Source organism: Hydra vulgaris, chromosome 08 (genome assembly GCF_038396675.1).
Source record: "Hydra vulgaris chromosome 08, alternate assembly HydraT2T_AEP".
Classification (NCBI taxonomy): domain Eukaryota; kingdom Metazoa; phylum Cnidaria; class Hydrozoa; order Anthoathecata; family Hydridae; genus Hydra; species Hydra vulgaris.
In genome coordinates this window covers 67792985-67814925 of record NC_088927.1, presented here as the reverse complement: position 1 = coordinate 67814925, position 21941 = coordinate 67792985, and the positions used below count along the sequence as shown (strand labels likewise).

Sequence of the window (21941 nt, the reverse complement as noted above, 5' to 3'; positions counted from 1 at the left end):
GGAGCAGATTTTTTTCAAAAAAGTTGTTTTTAGGACCACCCTAATATATATATATATATATATATATATATATATATATATATATATATATATATATATATATTTATATATCTGTATTAACTTATAAAAAGATATGGATTTTAATAAATCTTAAATAAAATTGGATTTCATTAAAACTGTAATTTTGAGTAATAAATCATTTTAACTTTTGAGCTCAATGGTAAACCTGTCGTAACCAATGGTAATCAGTGGTTAAATTTGTTGGATAGTATAGGAAAGTTTATACAACACATATATTTTAAAGAAATTGCATTTGATTTTTTCAATATATTGCTTTACATAAGGCATTTGATTTTTTTTTTTTTTTTCTCTCTTTCAAATACTTTAATAAAATTGTTTTATAGATAAGAAACAAAGATTGAGCATTGTTTTTGTTTTTATTACAAAATAATATCTTTGTTATTAGGATTGCAGGTTTCTGTTGATTTTTATTTGAACATTATTATTTATTATTCATCTCTTCTTAGATATGTTTTCACAACTTAAGAATATTATTTTTAAATATTTTTGTTTCATTTCTTTTCTTTTTTTTTTTCTTTCATGAAATTTATTTTTTTCTTATGTTTACTAAAAATAGTAGTAAGTAATTTTATAGAAAAGATCAAAATTATAAAGATTATTTGTTACATAAATAAAAGAGATAGGGCTAGGCTAGATAAGATTACTTATCTGCAAAATGTACAAAATGCTGCTAGACAAGGAAGAATGCATTATATAGCAAGAACTATTCTAGATTACAATTATTTAGGAGAAATGAACCAGGTCTGTCAGCATTGTGGTGCTAAAAAATTTCTTGATGAAACACATTTTTTATGTTGCCATAATGGAAAGGTAGTTTTGCTTTTATTTTCCTTATTTCTGCAAGCTTTACAAGATTTATTTATAAGAAGTTATATATCATTATTCAAATACGAATTTTGTTAAATATATTAGAATTTATAATGTCTGTTTTTTATTTTGCTTTATTTACATGTATTAAATGGTTTAACCTATGAATCATAGGCCGCATGTTTTAGAATATTTGGTCATGTTTTTCATTGTGTATGTAATCTTAGACTAGATCAAGATATTCCCCCAACATAATATCAACTGTATATCTATGACCCACTTACCACAGTAAATTTTAGAAAGCAACAATATAGCAATCAACTTTGCTTGATTGATGATTTAATGTTTTATTTGCAAACTATAATTAGTGAATTTGTATTTGTTGAAGAAGATGGTGGTTTACTAGCTTCCAGGGAAGTTATTTAGGTCATTTAGAAGTTTTATTAAGTATGTTAGCTAGCTTAGATCCTACGGTTTATTTACTTTTTCTTGCAAGAGATTGCATAACAATTGATGCACAATCCTGAACATGCGACACTGGTTAGAAATCATGATAAATTATCTCGATTATGTTTTACAATTATGGACCTTCAGTAAGATAAAACTTCTGTTCAATATTTTATGACAAGAAACTATTATAGCATTATGCTGCTGATGCATATGATAAAATTAAAGAAGATTAATGCCTTGTGTTTATAGAAATAAGCAAAGCAAACTGAGAAGCATGCAGTATGATGCTTTACATGAAGATGTAAACAACCTTAGTAAAAATCATTATGTTAGAGCAGGGTGTGTTATAGTTTTCTATTTACTTGGAAAGTCTTAAAAAAAACTTACTTATATTATGTGGTAGCCATGATAATGCCAAGACAAACAAAAGTGAGTAGAATTATAAAGATAATAGATAGGGCTATTGTCCTGGTTTTTACAGAGGAGAGCGCAGAGCTAAAGTAATTGAAACTTTAATAGTGTTCTCCTGCAAAAAAACTGGGACAGTGGCAGCCTTATATATAAAGGAATTTGTACTTTATTATATTTTTCAGATAATACATACAAAAGCTAAGTTGCTATTAATGATTTATTTATTATTAACCGGTATTACAGGTTGCTTACTGCTAGTAAAATTTAAACTGTATTATAAAGTGTAAACTAGATTAATTAAAAAAACTTTTTAAATATTTTTAAACAAATTTTTTTTTTTTAAACTTTCAAAATATCAGCTCAAATATAATTTTATAACATCAAATCAAATATAATTTTTAAAATATAAATGCAGTCTTCTCCATTTAACCAGCGCTTTCGTGCTCAAGCCTTTTTGTGCTTGCCCGCAAAAACATTGGCGAGCGCATAAAAATGTGCTCACCAAAAATAATAAAAGCATTTTTTTTTAATTGCAGCAAATCTTTTTTGTTCATCAAATACTTTTATAAAAAATCATAAAAACACTTTTGTGTATGAATTATTATATTTAGAACTTTAATAAAACATCTGTTTTATTAAAGTTCTAAATATAATAATTGCTGTTTTAATTTTAATTATCTTATTTAGAATTTAAATAAAAAGTTCATTTAGTCGTTCTTAATGTAATTATTTTATCTAGAATTTAAATTCTATTTTTTGTCATTTTTTACAATTATTTTATCTTGAAATGAAATTAAACATTTGTTTTGGTTTTATTAAATTATTTTATTTAGAATTGAAATAAAATGTTAGTTTTTCTGTTTTTATTTGAGTTGTTTTTTATGATATTTATATAAAATGTTTTTTATTATTTATTTTTTTGCTGTTTTTTTTAGTTATTTTATCTGGATTTGAATAAAACATTTGTTTTGTTAAAAATTTTTAAACCATTTCATTGAAAATCTTAATAATACAACTTTTATTTTATTTTAAAATAATTAAAATAAAAACAAAATCTTTTTGTTTATACTTTAATTATTTTGTTTAATATTTATTTAAAATTTTTCTTATTATTTTTTTGCCTTTTTTTTAAAATTATTTTATCTAGAATTTAAATGCAGCGTTCGTTTTGCCAGGTTTTTTTAAATTATTTCATCTAGTATTTATTTAAAGTATTATTTTTGCTGTTTTTATTTTAATTTAAATAGCAAAAAAAAAGATGAATTTTTTAAATCACGCAGGCTAACCTACAATCCAGTCAGAGCTTTTTACTGCACTAGCATCAAATTTCAAACAGAAGACTGAGTGCAAACAATTTTCATATTTTAAAAATATTACTTTAAATATAATAATTATGTTTATAAAATTTTACTTTAAATATAATTTATGTTTGATACTATGTTTGACTTAAAATAATTTTTGTAATAAAAGTAATTATTTAATTTAGCTTGTATTTATATAACAGTATAATAAAATATTACATACTTAATTAAATCTATATTTATATAAAAGACTCAAATCTATTTTTGGCTAACATAAATTAACATAAACTATGAAATCAATTTAAAATTTAAAAAGCATAGAAAAAACAACAACAAAAAAACAACAAGCAAGATGATAATAATAAATATTTAATTAATATGAAAATAATTAAATGATCAAAATAAATATTTAAATGGTTTAAAACTTACTAATTTTCCTAATTCAGAAACATAATAAATCAAATATATTGCTCCAGCTATGAATATGAGTACAATTGTATTTGTTATCAGTCGAATAAGTATCAAATTGCACAATTTTTTCAAAGACAAATTTTGAGTATTTCTTTCTGACCCTAACGTTTCCTAAAAAAAAAACTATACCAATTTAATCTCAAATCTCAAACATTTTATAAAAACTTTTAATAAAACAAACTTAAAGGTTATAACCATTTGAAAATATTTAAAAATTCAAAACACAGTGCATAGGACAGAAACCACAGCACTAGGGTTAATTTTTTTTTTTCAGCCTCAAAATGAGAGCATTAGTTTTGATAAAGAACTTTATGGAGATTCCAAATCAAAAAATTAAACAAAAGAATATCTTGCTGAGATATGTTTGTTGTTTTAAATAAAAATATGATAATAAAAACTATATTTAAAAAATATAAATTTTTGTAAAAACTTTTGTAAACTTAACATGAAATAGATTAAATTATTTATGAAAATTTCATATTTGATTAAAAAAGGCATTATATTTTAAATTTTTATATTTTATAATTAAAAAGTATTTTTATTTCAAAATATAAAAAAAAACTACATAGATAATAGGGTGGAGCGATTTTCATAGCAAAAAAAAAAGAGTTTAAAAACCAATATTACTGAGACACGAATCAATGTCTATTAATTATAAGATAAAAGTAAAAAAATATTATTTGATTTTGATGAGATCTTGAGAGTCCTCTTTGGAATTTAAATTCTTGACAGGTCCTAAGATTTGAATTTTTTTTTTTCTAAACCATATCAACCTTTGACTCAAAAAAAGCAGAAAAAAATGTATGTTTCATAAATAATAATTTTATTAAAAAAATTTTTTAGTGAAAAAATACTTGCAAAAATATACATTAAAACCCCCGTTTTGTTGAGGACGGGGGTTTTGAAAAATGAAAAAAACAACTCTACTTTTTTAATTTTAATTTTTTAATAAAAACAAATATTATTTTCAAAATCAGCATATAATTTTGCTTCTTTTAAGTATCAAGTTGATATAGTTTAGAAAAAAAAAATTTAAACAATATTAGGACCTATCAAAAATTTAGAATCCAAAGAGGAACCTCAAGAACTCATCTAAACTAAAAAAAAAAAGAGTAAGGTTCTTTTTTCACCAAAAGATATTGATTTGCTGCTCAGGCAAATCAAATTTCAAAAATTTTCAAAATCGCTCCACCCTAATAGATAAGCCCTGAATATTTACAACTAAATATAAAAGCATGAATTTTGTTTTGATGAGTGTGTTATTCAGTTTGTTTAATGTTTGTGTAGTTATTGAAATTTAAAAATATTTACTTTTTAGATTTCAATAGCTTAACAAACTTAAAATTTAAAAGTACTTTTTATTAGATTAATGATAAACTCTATTAAACAGAATTTTGGGAATAAATATTTAAATAATAGAGAAAATAATGTGAACAATCTATGAATGGAGTTTGTAAAAAATGGGAGAAGATTTATAAAAAAAAGGAGATATATTATTTAACAAGCCAAATATTTGATGCCCTCTAATTAAGGGAACTCTTTATTTTCAACCTTGCTCTTTAATTTGCAGAAAAATCTTGTGAAAGGTTTTTGACTGAAATTTTGAGTGTTTTTTAACCAGATATGCCAAAATAATCAACAAATAAATAGCTTTAAAAATTCAAAAATAATTGAAAAAATTGTTTATTTTTATGTTACATAACAATAACAGCAAACTATTTATTTTTAGTAAATCATTTTTACAATAGTATAAATAATAATAATAATAGCAATAATAAAAATAATAATAACAATAATAACAACTAATATAGTATTAACAAAATAATTTAATTATAAAATTATAAGATAACAAAATTTATACACATAATATTGTAAACATAATAATATTAATAATAATAATTATATGTTTACAATACTAACAATGAAAAAAAAAATAACAATGATAAATATTAATAATAAATATTATAACGGTAGTATAAATATTATACTACCATTATAATATTTATTATTAATATTTATCATTGTTATTTTTTTTTTCATTGTTAGTATTGTAAACATAATAATAAGCATAATATTATTTATAATAATAAGTTAATGATTCATAGAGATGGTGACACTCATGCAGAAGTCTGATCAAAGGAGTAACGCCAACTTTTAAATATAAGTAATAATAAGTACAAAGACATTAAAACACATTGAACATAAACACATAGATTAAAGCACATAAAACATACATTAAAAATAAACATGTAGAATTCATAGTTTTCAGGTTATAATAATAAAAAAATAAACAAGCAAAAAAGTTCTGATAATAATTGCAGTAATAACGATAAGACAATTAAGAGTATATTTTAATAATAAAAGATAATAATGTCATTTAAAAATTAGTAAAAACAGTTAAAACAAAAGAAAACAGTTAGAATAAAACATTTTTCAGAATTTGTTTTAAATTGATTTTGTTTAAGATGAAGAAAAGACATTTTAAGTTGCAGTTCTTTGAACTCATTCAAAATGCATAGACAACAGAATGCTTACCATACTTCTGAGTTATATAAGATAATACACTTAGTTTTCTATTATATATATATTTCTTGTAGAGTATGAATGTATGTCTACTTTCTGCGAAAAAGTTTGTAAAGAAAAGGTGGTAAATTTTTATTTAAAGATTCAAAAACAACTTTATTATTTAACTGCTATGTAATCATGGAATTAAAAATAGCTTTAAGTTAAAATCTTAAATTTGTAATCTGATTAAAACATTTTTATGTGGTCAAAATATTTGCAAAATGATGTTAATGAAAGTCTTTACTTTTCAAAAAAGTTTTACAATTAAATTTATTTTTGAAAAAAAAATGTTTTTATAATTAATTATTAAATTAAAACTATTTAAACTTAAGCAATTTGAATAGCTAAAGTTTTAGTTTTCCAAAACAAACTGCTGTCAAAATAATTAAAGTTTTGTTTTTTCAATAAAAATTACAAGTTACCACCTTGTATAAAGTTATTTAAAAACTGTTTTTAAAGCATTAATGCTGATAAAAACCAGCTCTTTTTGCAATGAAAACACTAAATAAATTACTCTAAGTTACATACTGTTATAAAATGTAGTGTTTATATATTTTTGGGCATTTATATGGACATGGGTATTAATTCAAGCCTATATGGTAAAATTCCGCATCAATAGACCTTTTTAGAAAAATCCTGCATGGGCTTTTTGGAGCCAAAACTGCTAAAATAACAATATTTAAGTATTGATTTAACTGTAGAGGCCTTTTCGGTCTTGGGGAGAAGTATAACATTAAAAAAACTGCTTCTATTCAAAAGAGAAAAAAAAAAATTTTTTTTCAGTGATGAAAAGCATTTTACCACATTAAATGAGTGTTACCTGGGTACGACTGATGAGTAAAGTGAAAATTAAAAACTTTTATTTACTGGAACAGCTTATATATGCCAGTCTTCTCTGTTTAGCCAGCGCTTTTGTGCTCAAGCCTTTTCCTGCTCGCCCACACGCCAGCTAAAACTTTGGCAAGCGCATAAAAAAGCGCTTGCTAAAGTTTTTGCTGGCAGAAAAACTTTAGCAAGCTTTTTTGTGTGCTCGCATTAAATTTTAAATGTAGAAGACTGATATATGTATGCAGATCTTTGCAGATATTTATCTGCAGATATTTAACTTAAGAATAAAAATTCATATGTCATTTACCTGCAATTAAGTTAAAAATATTATAGTTAAAATATTATTTTAAGTTTTAATTCTAAGCAAAAGCTTGCAAAAAATTTAAGATTGCACTTAACGATTAATAATCATTAAAAGTAAAGATTCAACAGTTAATGAAAGACAAATTGAAAGTAGTATTAAAGTTAGCTATTGCAGAAGAAAAAAAAATAATGTTTGTGAAGACTTTATAGTGCTAACAATAACAAGATAACTTCAGATGAAAAAAACACCATAAAAACAAAAGATTATAGCAATATGAGTGACTACATATTAGTTCCTGGGATAGTATAATAGAAGATGGGAGAACGACAAAAATAAAAACAGAAGCAACTTGTATAAAATATTAATTAAAAGTTGAATAGTGCAAGGTTGTATATGCAAACAGATAGTTATGATGCTGTTTTGTAACTTCTAGTTACATTGTAGTTGGTTTAACAAAAAGAATGAAGACTTAAAAAAACTGACATGGCAACATTAGATGAACAAAATAGCATCAGGAGTTAATGGTTGCAGCAGTATAAGTGACTATATATCAGTTCCAGGGAATTCCAGGTAACAAAAGTAGACAGATTAATGGCAAAAAATAAACAGAAATAACACTTATAAATAATCAATTAATTATTAATGTATAACATAAGTACAAGGAGTTGTATAAATAATCAATTAATTATTATTATGTAAATACATAATAATAATTAATTGATTATTTATACAACACCTTGTATTTATAATAAATTATTATGAAATTAGTAAACAAATGATGTACATGTAAAGATGACAAAAATAAAGTTCAAAAAAAAAGTCCACTATAAGACTCTCATAACTGTTTTAAATATTATTTGTATAAAACAGATGTTAATCTAGATAATACAAATACAAGATAAAAACACTTATTGTAATGTTTCAAAATTAAAAAACAAAACAAAAAAGAAATAGGTAAATAAAGGTCCATTACTACTTTAATTAAATTCAAAAGCGAAAATAAACAAACTTCAAAGACAAGCATTTCTTGTCTGAGAAGTACACTCGCTAATTTTTAAATTGGTTTTGCACAACCAATTTAACAACAATGGGAAAATATTGAAAGGTAATAGTCATCTGACGTTATTCTGTGTCAAAATCATTGTAAAACATAATGAAACTTTTTCTGATAAAAACTTTACCCAGGAATATAAAAATTAGTAACAGCGATTGCTTTAAAAAGTATTCTTTTAAGATCGCTAATTGGCTTTGACGATTGTAATTTGCGATTGCACAACTTTCCCTTTAAATAGTTATGATGTGTATGTACTTGCTGTATCTTTTGCAACTTTCAGTTCAATCATAGAACAAGAGGAGTGAATATATGACAAAATGGGAAGTACCGCTTGTACAAAAAGATAAAGTATCAAGCTAAATATAGAATTAATAAAAAAAATTGTAGTAGCCTCCTAGCCCAATCATAAACAATTTTAAAAAATGCTAACATTTGCAAAGGGTTTAATTACATTGTTGCTTTTGTTTTTTTATAATATAAACGTATTTATAAAAAAATTTAAAAACCAGTATTATAAATAAGTAATTAAAAAGTAAAATAAATAATAATAACCAATAAATCTTGTGCAATACTTTGACACTTCATCTTGGCACCTGATTGATTAGTGATTCCATAATCCCACGAGCAAAATACTTTTGATGAGAACAAACCAGCACTCTCACCACTGAATATATAGTTTTCATTATACGATTTTGCCATACTTAAAAAAAAATTGTGTATTACATATTTATAAGTAGTTCATAAGATACAAACCTATTATAATTATTTTTCTTTACTTTATTCATATATATTTGTATGAATGATTTTAATACAAACTATTTAACTCTAACCTAACTACCATAATAAAAATAACAATAAAAATGTATCCTCCACCAGCAAGTAAATATGCATGTTGCATTTCATAGCCATTTTTTATGGTTTGATTTGTATAGGTACCATAAAACAGTTCTGATTGTGCAAACCACCCCTAAAATAAAAAATGAAAAATACAATATAAAATTAAAAGTAATCGCATATTTCAAACTTTTACTTAAATCTAAAAATATGTTTTATATGTAAAATAATAAATTTATTTAAGGTTAATTTTTAAATATTGGAACAATAAAATAAAAATACTAATGGTAAATAATAAAATAAAAATATGATGATCAATAAATATGTACATAAAAAAACAACATGATCGCGCTATTATCATATCAATAATAACAAAAAATTGTGAAGTACTAAAATATAAGTGAAGTACTGAAGTATAAGTGAAGTACTGAAGTATAAGTGAAGTACTGAAGTATAAGTGAAGTACTGAAGTATAACTGAAGTACTAAAATATAAGTGAAGTACTGAAGTATAAGTGAAGTACTGAAGTATAAGTGAAGTACTGAAGTATAAATGGAGTAGTAAAAATTAAAGTCACTAGAAAGAATCATAAATTGCTTGTTTTTTGTAAAGTTACTAATAGAAATTAATAAAACTCAAGATTCATAATATATTTTTACAAATAAAATCTGTAAATATGGCTAAAAAACATGTGCCTTAATTAACATATATAGTTTTTTTTTCTCATAATTTTTTAATCTTTTTTTAATTCCTTTTTTTCAACATGCTTTCAGTAATATATCACTTGTTACTTAGTCATTTTTTCAAAAAGAATCTTGTTTTTAGAAGAGTAATTATAAGCGGAGAAAAATTTCAACTTGTTTATATAGGGGTGATACATAGAAGAAAAGAAAATGTTTACATATACACATTAAAATTATTCTTTAACAACTTGATGTTTTTGAAAAAATAATGTTCTTCATTCTACTTTATAAATTTTAAAATAACAGTTTTGTAACAATTTATTTTTTCCATGAAGATAGCATAAACATAAAATAAGACAGACACATGACATTGACATTAGACAGACATTATACATGTATATAATATAGTTACTTTTCTAGTCTACATATATATATGTAAACTATAATTTTCTTATACACTCCAACTTACGTCTCCAGTTATAAGCTCCATTCCTGTAAAACTAGTTCTTTGACTCTTTGAGCTTTGCGAAAAAATAATTTGAGGAACAAACAAAAATGAAAGGAGAATGATGCAAACCAACACATTTAACATAAGTAACCACCGCATCAATATAAAATAAGATACAGCGCCTGATCCAAACATACCTGCAATAATTAACAAAAAATAATTATTATATCATTTAGTAATAATTATGATTTTTTTTGTTTTTGTTTATTCTTTATTGAGATTTTTAAATTGTCATTTTGAAGCTGTTATAAAATTTAATAATAAAATGAAAATTAATATTATTAGGGAATTTTCTAATGTTTAAGGGTCTTGAGCGACCTCTAAAAATGTTTTTTATTCAAACATTCTTTAAATCCAGTGTTATTTTATTATAAAAATTATGGGGGTACTACAGATATTTTTCAAAAATATTGTTTTTAGAACCAGGGCTGTGGAGTCGGTAAACCGCTGTTCCGACTCCTTAACTTTATCATGGACCGACTCCGACTCCCGTCTTCTCCAAAAGTCACCAATTTGTAAAAACAAATTTGCCGCATTAAAATGTTAAGATTGCCTATTTCATCACCATGATATAAATAATCCGACCACGTGCTTTAAACAATATTTATTAGAAAACAATTTCTGAACAAATAAATTTTCTGAACTTTTGTAAATAGATATACAATAAACTCTTATGCAGTCACTAATAAAATTATGAATTTGTCCTCAGAAAAAGTATTGCCTCCATCAGATCTTCCTTCATGGATGTCCTCAAATCTGATCTTATTATTTTTAGCGCAGAGAACAACCTCTCCACTCTAACTTGAGTTGGTGGCAAGGCAGTAACCACTTGGGCAACTTCTCTGACCATTTCAGGATACATATCAATTACTTGCAGTACTGTTACTTTTGATGAACGGTCAAATTGTTCCACTACTTTTAATGCACATGAAAAACTGTGCTGAAATTTACTGGCAGTGTTTTCTGATAGGGGTGACTCTTTTTCCATGCGGGAACGCTTTGTACGGTCTTTATGGTCCAAATATTTCTCAAAATCAAATTCTTCATCAGTAGATGATGTTGAAGATGTGGCAGTATGACTCAATTCTTCTTGTTCCTGACAGTTCTGTAACTTGTTTATTCTTATAGCTATTTCAAACAGAGCTTCTTTTCCTTTAGTCAGCTGTTGATCATCAAGAAGTATCAGATGCATTGGGTCTACATTAACAGCTGCCAAAAGAATTTTATTTTCTAATAGTACTTTTTCTCTCTGTTCCATTGAAGCGGCAATGCCACTTGCAAATAACGCTCCTTTTTGAGACAGGCAAAACATCAAGTTTTTCCACTCCTTATGGAAAATACCTGGAGTTAAGTCCTCTTCTTGTAGTTTTTTAGTCACTGCAAATGGATTTTGTAGCAATTCTTCAAGCTCTTTCACCTGTTTCCATTGGCTTTCATGTAGCATCAATTGAGGATTAGCCATGTCTACGAGAATGGGTTTCAATTCAACCAAGCGTTGAATCATTAAGTAGGTACTTCCCCATCATGTGACTTGCCCCTTTTCCAGCGCATCTCTTCAAAATTGAGTCAACTTTAGGAGCTCTGGCAGCAGTAGCCAATTTTCTCAACTTTTCAATTACTGCAGCAGCATGTCCTTCTTGCAGACCATCCCATATAGCCAGTTGTAGCATATGCACAGCACAACGCATGTGATGAATGTGAAAACATATCAACATAGTTTCAACAAGCTCATCTAAACGATCATGTTGCTGTTCATCTGAAGCAACTTCAGTTTGCTCCTCTGTCTCTATACTGTGTTCCTCCATTTCAAATATATCTGTTTCTCTGAACTTAGTATGTTCTTCTAGCTGCCTGTCACTTTCAGTAGTCTTGTTCATCAATTTAATGGTACTTATCATGTTTGAAGCATTGTCAGTTACAACTGAAAGAACTTGTTCTTTTCTAAGTTCATATTCTTGAAGATTCTTTTCCACTAAGAGCTGGAGAAATTCACTGGTGTGATGAGCTTTGGTGTCTTTTACTGCCAATGTCTTGGTAACTATTTCATTATTTTCACAAACAAATCGGACATTGATCGCAAAATAGTTCACTCTGTGACGTGTACAGCCGTCCATTTTAAGAAACACAAAGCGTCCTTTGAGAGATTCTTTAAGTTCTTCTTTTTGTTTAATAGCTTCTTCAATCACTAATTTTCTAATACTCTCTCTCTCCAGAGAAACGCTAAGCTTGCGGGCCATTTCTCCATTAAGACCCATAAAAGCTGGTTTTAAAAATAATGATATAGGTAAACTATCCTTAACCACAAACTTTATGACCTTTTTTTTAAATGTACCTACTGTCATTGTCACAGTAACTTTGTCACTAACAAAATATCTTGCAACTGATATCTGCAAGGTTCTCTGCTTCCTTGCTTGGCTGGAAGTGCTGGTCACTGGTTCATTACTTTGGATGCTGTCTTTCTCTTTTACTACTTTGAATAGTTCAGAATGAAAGTGCTGTAAATGTCTCTTTAGATTGGAAGCTCTTGTAGGAGCATTTTTATCTTTGCCTGCATATGGATCATTTGTCATACACTGACAGACAAAATGTTTTCCATCTTGAGTAACAGTAAAATGTTCAAATACAGCACACTTAACAGAAGGCTTTTTTGACATTGTCAGTTTTTTTATTGTGTGCTCACAATTCAAATGACAACTGTTTTTCCTAAAAATAATTGCACACAATTATTAAAATGTATATACATACAAATATATATATATTTCACAGCTGTCCACTATGTATAAATTTATATGTTAGAGTTATATATATATATATATATATATATATATATATATATATATATATATATATATATATATAAATATATATATATAGATATATATATCTTTATATATATATATATATAGAGATATATATTTATATTTATATATATATATATATATATATATATCTATATCTATATAGAAATATATATATATATATATATATATATATATATATATATATATATTTGAGGGCTAGAGTTTGATACTTAAGCTTTAGACTGACAGAACATAAAATATTTTAATGACTAATATATATAAAATTCATATGAAATTTATGAAACTTTGAAAGATTTTTTTTAAGCTGGAGTCAGAGTTGGTATAATTTTTCCGACTCATACTCCAGCCAAAATGAGCTCCGACTCCACAACTCCGAGTCCAACTCCACAGCCCTGGTCAGAACTACCCTAATATACATATATAGTAGTGGTCAAAAAATTAAGGCCAGTCAGAAAAATTAACTAAAATTTTGCATTGTAAACTGTTTATTGAATAAACGCAACACAAAATGTAAAATAAATGAAAAAAGAATATTTTTTTATTTATCATCCCTTATTATCAAGAACTACTTGCATTCTTCTTGGCATACTATGCACTAATGTTTTACAGAATTCTGGTGTAATTTCATTAGTCCAAACTTATTTTAAAACTTTTTGGAAATGTTTTTCATATTTTGGCTGATGTGCTGCACCTTTCTGCTTCATAACAATCCAGCAGTTCTCGATAACATTAAGATCAGGTGAACTTGAGGGCCAATTAGATAATAATTCAATATTATTATCAGTAAACCATGTCTTAACTATTTTCGCTTTGTGACATGGTGCTGAATCTTGCTGAAATATGCTGGTTTTGGTTGATTCCATATGCAGTTTCACTTTATCATTCAACACACACAGATACTTTCGTGCATTGCCTTTTTTTGTCTCTTTTAAAGATGTGCATACCACATCGACTTTGTACTGTGATAGCACCCTATACCATAACTGAAGGGGGATGTTTGGCTATTTTTATGGTATACTTTGGATTCAGGCATTCTCCAACAGGTCATCTAACATAATTATAGACCGTGCTTCTAATTTGTTGAAACGTACTCTCATCTGTAAACATTACTTGTTCCCAGAGTTCCAGTGTCTGATCTTTTAAACTCTTACAAAATTTAATTCTATCTTGCAATTGTGCTAGAGTTAATAAAGGTTTTTTAACTGGTCTTCTAGCAACTAAACCAAAGTCATAACACAATCTTCTTTGTTCTTGTTGTTCTTGAACTAATAGTAATACCCTTTTTCATAGCAAGTTGTGATGATCTTGCAGATGTTGTCTGCATTAGCTTTGCATAAAGTAAAATGCTGTGAGGATATTGAATGGGATAGGGCAGAAACACTTAAAGTTGAGGATAAAAAATTTGAAAGAAAAGTCCATGAAGCCTTGGAGATACAAAAACATCAATGTTCTCCAATGTACGGTGGTATTAATTTGGACAATGGACAATATGTTAAAACAAATTTTTGGACTTCATTTTTTTCATACTTAAGTAAAAGAAGCAATTATAAAGGTGACGTCAAAATTTCCAAAAAATTTTTGTTGTTATTTAACGGTCAAAATTTTTGTAATTATATTATATTATATGCTGATGATGCCGGTGCCTATAATCCGGCAAATACTTCAAATAAATTATTGAGTATTGAGAGAATTCGTATTATCTGATGTTTTAAATTAGTATATATATATATATATATATATATATATATATATATATATATATATATATATATATATATATATATATATATATATATATATATAATATATATATATATATATATATATATATATATATATATATACAGTACTGTGAATAAGTTTTAGACAACTTACATTTTTTCAAAAAATCCCGGAGAACTCTTTTCAAATATTTAAGTTTTAAATTATAAACTTATTAAAACACATGTATTTCACACAAAATATGGAGCAATTACAAACTTTTTAATGTCAAACTTCATAAAAAACTTTTAATATTTACTGTCCTCCTTTTGCCTCAATCCAGCCAATATTCACCGAATAGATTCATACAAGTTAGTTATAAAATCCTGGGGTATGTTGTGCCATTCTCTTTGAAGTTTCTCAAAACATTCTTCAGCATTTTGGGGAGCATGTTCGACCTTCTTTCTGTCCAGGCAATCCCAAATATGCTCAATTATATTCAAAACTAGACTCTGGAAAGGCCAGGTCATCAATTCCAGTACTCCTTCCTCTGCCATTACATTTAAATAATTTTTTGCCACTCGGGAACAATCTTTTGGGTCATTGTCCTGCTGCAGAATGAAACTATGACCTATTAGTCTCATTCCGGATGATACAGCATGGTGCCTTAGGATATCCACATATCCACATAACGTTCCCCGGTGAGTAGCCCCCCTATTTTGATCAAATCACCTACTCCAGATGAAGATAAACAGCCCTAAACTTGTAAAGAGCCTCCTCTACCTTTAATAGTAGGGTTTAAACACTTGGGCTGATTGGCTTCTTCAATTCTTCTTCAAACATATTGGGATCCTTTTGTTCCAGTACTGTATATATATACAGGCTTGGACAGGAATGGCTTGCAATAGCACGCTGTAACTGACCACGTTTATAATTTTTTTTCTTTAAAATTTGACCACAGCTGTTTTGATACTTTAACACTTTAAACTTTTAATTGTTGATCTTTTTTAAAGGTTTTATTTTAGGCTTAAAATAAAATAAAAAATTCATTATAATGATTGTTTGAAACAAACGTATTTTGCGTAAATTAACAAAAAATGTTATACATAATTTTTTTTTTATGTAGGCATCTCTTCAAAAAAAAAATTGTCTGAAATTTAGAAACATGTATTAAATTCAACAAAGGATAAAAATATTGTTGTTTTTTTTACATTTTTTACACTTTTTATTTGTTAATGATAAATATTATAAAAAGTGTATAAAAGTGTATAAAATAAAAAAGGTGACGGGAGTTTCTTGCCATAGTTTATTGTCAGAACTAACTTCAAGTTATTTCTGACAAGTCTGATTAGAGCTTGAATTCATTCAAGCTCTAATCAGAGAATCAAAAATCAACTTTTGATTGTTGCCAGTTTTTCCAAGAAAGATTTATTTGCACTTATTTTGGATTGAATTGCTGTTGATATCATTTCCAAAATTTGTCAAAAATTGTCAAAAAGTATTAATATTCAAAAAAAAGAGCTGCTTAAGGTCTTCCAAGTTCAAGTTAAGCTATGTTATTGTTTTGAAAATATGAAAAAAATTAAAAAAATAAAATAGTTTATGGTTAATTTAAAAAACTAAAAAAAAAAAATCTTTAACTCTAGATATATGGACTTCCAATATAAATCAAAGATATATGTGCCTAAAATTTAACATGTCAGATTCAGTTCTAAGCTTCTTAATCAATTCAAATTGATTAAGAAGAATGGACTCAAATAAATCATTAACTATGTCTTTCTTGCGGAATTCACTTAAAGATATAGTCTCAAATAACTCACTATGTCTTTCTTGTGCTTTCTTGTGGAATTCACTTAGAGTTATGGTCTCAAATAACTCATTAACTATGTCTCGGGGAATTCACTTAGCAGTAGTTGATGAACTACTGCTAAGCAAATGATTTAGCAGAAGACATTTGTTGTAACAACATATTAGAAGACACTAAAGATGTTGATGATGATAATAATGAAACTAATTATCAAACATCTGCCATTTGGGAAGAATTACCACTTAACAAAGAAACTGTTAAGCTATGTGAGCTGGAATGATGGAAATTAAAAACATTATCCAAAAATTTGAATGATTGCAAGGTTTTTTTAAAGGTCACCTCTAAGAAATAATAATCTTCTTAGTGAGTTTGGGAGAGAGTTGATTAAAAACCTCTAAGAATTGATGATCTTCCTAACGAGTTTGGAAAGAGTTGCTTAATTTTGGATACAAAAACTTGTTGAAACTTGATGTTTTTAAAAAAATTTACGATAACTACAAATTGAGTCAGGAAAATCTGTTAGGAAAACAGAGCATTTTAATGCATACGAAATGCTACCAACTGATGAGATTAAAACTGCTAGATTTTTGGGAGAAAGATATTTGTTTAGAAATTATTGAATCTGGTAGAAATTACTCAAGCGAAACTTTGTAAAAGAGATATTACTTTTTTTAGAGCTTAAATAACTTGTGAATTTTAACATAATTAAAGGATCAAGACGCATTTCTTTTTTTTTAAGTAATAATAAAAATAATTTTTGAAAGATATTGGAACTGAAGACTTTTTAAGATATTTAGAGACACCAAATCAGTATGATCAAGCTAAAAAAGACTTTAGACTATCCAAAATAAAAAGAACTTCCACTTATAGCAAGAGACATTTGTTCACATCTTTTTTATGATCCTGAATATCCTAAAGCATCTAAAGTTGAATGTGACGGCTTCAATGTTTAAAGAATCTTTACAAAAAACAACAGTAAGCATAAAACACTTTACTATTCTCAGCCCTTAACTCCAATTAAATAATGAACAAGGCTCAAATGTTTAAGATTGCATCTAAAAAGAAATGGCAAATACTTGAAGTATCAAATGACTGTCAAAAAATGTTTAAAAATTGTACAGAGCTTTAGAATCTTTCTTATCATAACCAATTGAAGCAGAAAGATTCTTTAGTGCTGCTAGACTTTTTATTATTAAACTGAGAACATTATTGAGTGATAAAATGATTGACACATGTTTTTAGAGTTCTAACTTGAAAGTTACATTTTGTTATCCTTATATTACACAGTTATCACAAAAAAACATATGCAACCCTCAGATCTAGGTAAAATGAGGTTAGCAATAAATTGCCGACCTCAAACTGTTAGACATTAGCATAAGGTCAGCAAAAAAATTTTGACACAAAGAGGTTACCATAAAAAAACTTTTCAAATTATCAATTTGTATATCTAGTATTTATGCTTACCAAGAATTCAACACAGACTGCATTAAACATCAACCCAATTGTTTTCTAGAAAATGTTTTTGAATGTGTCACAAATAAAGCTTTTCACAATTTTAATTTTAAAAAATTCTGGAGTTGAGAGTCCAAGGAATCCATAATTTTTGACCCAATTGTTGTCATAAAGTCCCATAAAGTAGATAAAAAATATTGATAAAGAACAATTTAAATTAAAAAAGTTCTTCGAAGATTATAAAAAAAAAAAAAAAAAGATGAGAAATATGTTCTTAACTGTTTCACAAGTTTATATCTTTTTCTTTATTTTTATTTTGATATAAATTTTATTATACAAATTTTTATATCTACTTCTTACCTTCTATTTCTTTCATGTGACCCTTCCAAATATTGAAAAAAGATATGAAGTTTCCAAGAAACCGTCTAAAATGCAACCATCTCTAAAAAAAAAAATCTTTAAAAAAACTTGATAAAAAATCCGAGAAAAAAAAGACTAGACTAAGAAGTAAGAAATAGATAAGAAGTAGCTAAGAAAGACTTTGGTTATTAAATAAGAAACACCAACAAAATAAAAACAATTTGAAAAAAGATTGAAAAAAACAATATGAAGTGAAAAACCACATTTAAGAATTATCATAAGTAATTAAACTTCCAAAATAAAAAGGTAAAGTAAATAAGAGTGGAATGCAAGAAGCGAACTTTAGTGAAGTTCGACTTGAACTTTGAAGTCTGACTTTGTCAAGTTAGACTTCAAAAAAAAAGCTTTCAACAAGGCTGCAAGCAACCACTAATTATAGTTGGAAGTTACTGGAAGATGAAGATTGTAGAGCAAGATAACGATTGACAGACCACTTAGAGGATTGCAAATTATATGAATCTGGAAAGCAAGATGAAGGAAGCAAATTCCAACAAACTAATGCTTGAGGAAATAAACTAGACGAATAAGAGTTTTTGAAACACTTAGGAACAGTCATAAAAAAAGGATGAGACTTAATGACAAGTAACACAAGAATGCCAAGTAACACAAGAATGAATTTTAGTAGATGGCACAAAAGACGCTAGCTCTTTAGAGCAGTGCCCATTATAGTATTTGTAGAAAAGAAAAAGAGATGCAACATTACGAATATGTGATAATGGCTGGAGGTTGGCTGCAAGAGCAGGTCCAACTATGTTTACAATGCGTTTTTGCACCTTGTCTATAAGAGAAAGGGCATCATTAGAAGAACCGCCCCAGATATAGCAAAAGTATTCCATACAAGGCCAGATTTGAGATTTATAGAAATAGAGAATAGAATCGAGAGTAAGAAAGTGTCAAGCACAATAAAGAGATGCAACCTTAGCAGATGCTATATTTGCAACTGATTTGATATATGGTTTCCAAGAAAGATCGGAAGTAAGAGTTAATCCTAGAAGATGAAGAGCTTATGACTCATCAAGTACATTACTGTTCATAAATATGAAAAGATCTAAATTATTGCAATAACAATTGGCTGAAAAAAATTGAGTTTTGACTGAATTGAAGTTCACCAGCCACTGTGAGCCCCATGCTGTAGCAGAAGTGAGATCCTTTTCAAGCTCAAATCTCCCCTCCAAGCAATCAGAGAGTATTGGCTTCTTATCACCACCAGAATATATGGTAGTATCATCAGCAAACAATGCCACCATAGATGTGAGAATATCTGGAAGATCATTAATGTAAATTAAAAAGAGTATAGGGCCAAGGATAGAACCTTAATGAACCCCTGAAGTTACAGAATAAGAAGAAGAGTGCTGTCCATCAAGGACAACTTTTATGCTACGATTGGAAAGGAAGGACTCAATAATCTTAAAGATGTTGCCGGATACACCATAAGAAGAAAGCTTATGGAGAAGACCAACATGCCAAACTTTATCAAAAGCTTTTGAAATGTCAAGAGCGATGGCCTTAACCTCTCCACCTTCATCTAATGCACGATAAAACCTGTCAGTTATTACTGTTAGCAAATCAGCTGTAGAACAAGAAGATCGAAATCCATATTGATGGTCTGAAAGTAATTTATTAGATTCAAGATAAGAAATTAAGTGTTTGTTAATTAAAGATTCAAAAACCTTGCTTATGATAGGAAGAAGACTTATGGGACGGTAGTTAGACGAATCAGATCACTCTCCAGAATTTTTGAAAATAGGGATAACAGATGCCCCTTTCCAGCAGGCTGGAAAACAAGACTCTGATAAGCACTTGTTAAATAGTTTTGAAAGTACAAATGACAGCTCTGGAGAACACTTCTGCAAGACAATAACAGGTATGTTGTCCGGGCCACAAGCTGTAGAAGAGTCTAAGCAGGAAATCATTTTAGATACAGAGGCTGGAGTGATACGAATGTCAAGCAATGGATCAACCTGTTTGTTGGCAATATTAGGTAGAATGCAACTAGAGGAATCAAGAGATAATATTGATGAAAAGTTTTTAGTAAACAATTCAGCTTTGTCTTTAGGTGAGGTGACAAAGTCTGAATCATACAAGAGAGGTGGAATTAAAGATTTGCCTTTGTTATTAATACTATTAGAGATTCTCAAGAAGTCACGAGAGCCTAATTTTTGAGATGAGATACAAGATTTCATGACCTGAGAATAGCGGATTTTGGCGTTAGAAAAAATTCTAAAAAATCTTTGAATTTACATGAATTTTCCAGATTAAGGAGAAAAATGGTTTTATTTTCAATTTAAATTTTTGCACAAATTAAAACAGTTATATTTATCAAACTCAACTCCAGATCACACTTCTTGCAAAAACTGTACCCATATCTGAGATAAATATTCACACCAGAAAAATATATTTATAAAATATACCACCATTACCAATGATATTATTAATTCAGCTTTATTTTTAATGAACAATAATTTAAAACCAACAAAACTTAACATACTATTGCATTATTTAACTTGAAGTGTTGCCATCGACTAAGATGTGTTGTTTGTTGAATTGATTGCAACCTTGTTCTAAAGTAAAAAAGCATGCAATTTATAATTTACTATAAAACATTATGCAGGTTATTCTATTATTTTTGTAATTCAAATTATCTAATCAAATTTTATAAAATGACTTGATTATCCAATCATTTAGCACCAGTTTTTTATAAAACTTGTTAGGACAAAGGTTAATCAAAACATAAAGATATAAATAAGCTAGATTATTTTTATCTTATTTATCTTTATTTTATTATGCAATATAAAATTATTTTCTGTTTAATTCATGACATTTGTGTTTTATCATTTGTGATTGTTTTACTGTTTTCTTTAAGTGCAGCAGGGTGGTCCTTAAAATAAATGTTTGCTCTCATCCTCTCAATGTGTTCTATACAATAAAATAACAGTGGAATTAAAAAATTTTTAGGGGTTGCTCAAGAAACATCAGACGGGTCCCTATAATTATCAAAACAAAAGTCCTTCAAAATTATATCATGTTGTGTCTCAAAGGAAGCGAAATTATATTAAAAAAAAATTAAAAATAATCATCATCTTATAAAAAATATTATTATAAAAAATGTTTGTAAAAATGCATACTTTAAGTTTTTAGTTTAAAAATGTAATTTTCTAGCCAGTGAAATCTAAAATAATAATTTTTTATGAAATTATTTTTGAAATTTTTATATTATTTTTATAAATTTATTTTAGATTATTTTTGAAGTTTTTATATTATTTCACTTCTTTTGAGACCCAACATAATACACTTTTAAAGAACTATTTTTTTGATAATTATAGGAACCCAACTGATGTTTAAGGAACTTGAGCTACCCCTAAAAAATTTTTAAATTCTAGTATTGTTTTATTATATAGAACACATTTAGAGGGTAAGAGCAGACATTTAAAAAAAAAGTTGT

At 27.0% G+C, this 21941-nt stretch overlaps 1 protein-coding gene across 5 annotated transcripts in view; it reads right to left on the bottom strand.

Moving 5' to 3' along the window:
* Positions 1 to 21941, bottom strand: part of LOC136084083 (transmembrane channel-like protein 7) — a 97666-nt gene that overhangs the window by 34991 nt on the left and 40734 nt on the right. For all 5 annotated transcript variants that reach the window (XM_065804222.1, XM_065804223.1, XM_065804224.1 and 2 more), the window contains exons 4-9: positions 20988 to 21060; positions 18440 to 18521; positions 10259 to 10434; positions 9103 to 9239; positions 8825 to 8972; positions 3480 to 3632 (exon numbers count right to left, since the gene is read on the bottom strand). In XM_065804222.1, the coding sequence (XP_065660294.1) occupies positions 3480 to 3632; positions 8825 to 8972; positions 9103 to 9239; positions 10259 to 10434; positions 18440 to 18521; positions 20988 to 21060 (769 nt within the window). The remainder of the gene's footprint in view (positions 1 to 3479; positions 3633 to 8824; positions 8973 to 9102; positions 9240 to 10258; positions 10435 to 18439; positions 18522 to 20987; positions 21061 to 21941) is intronic.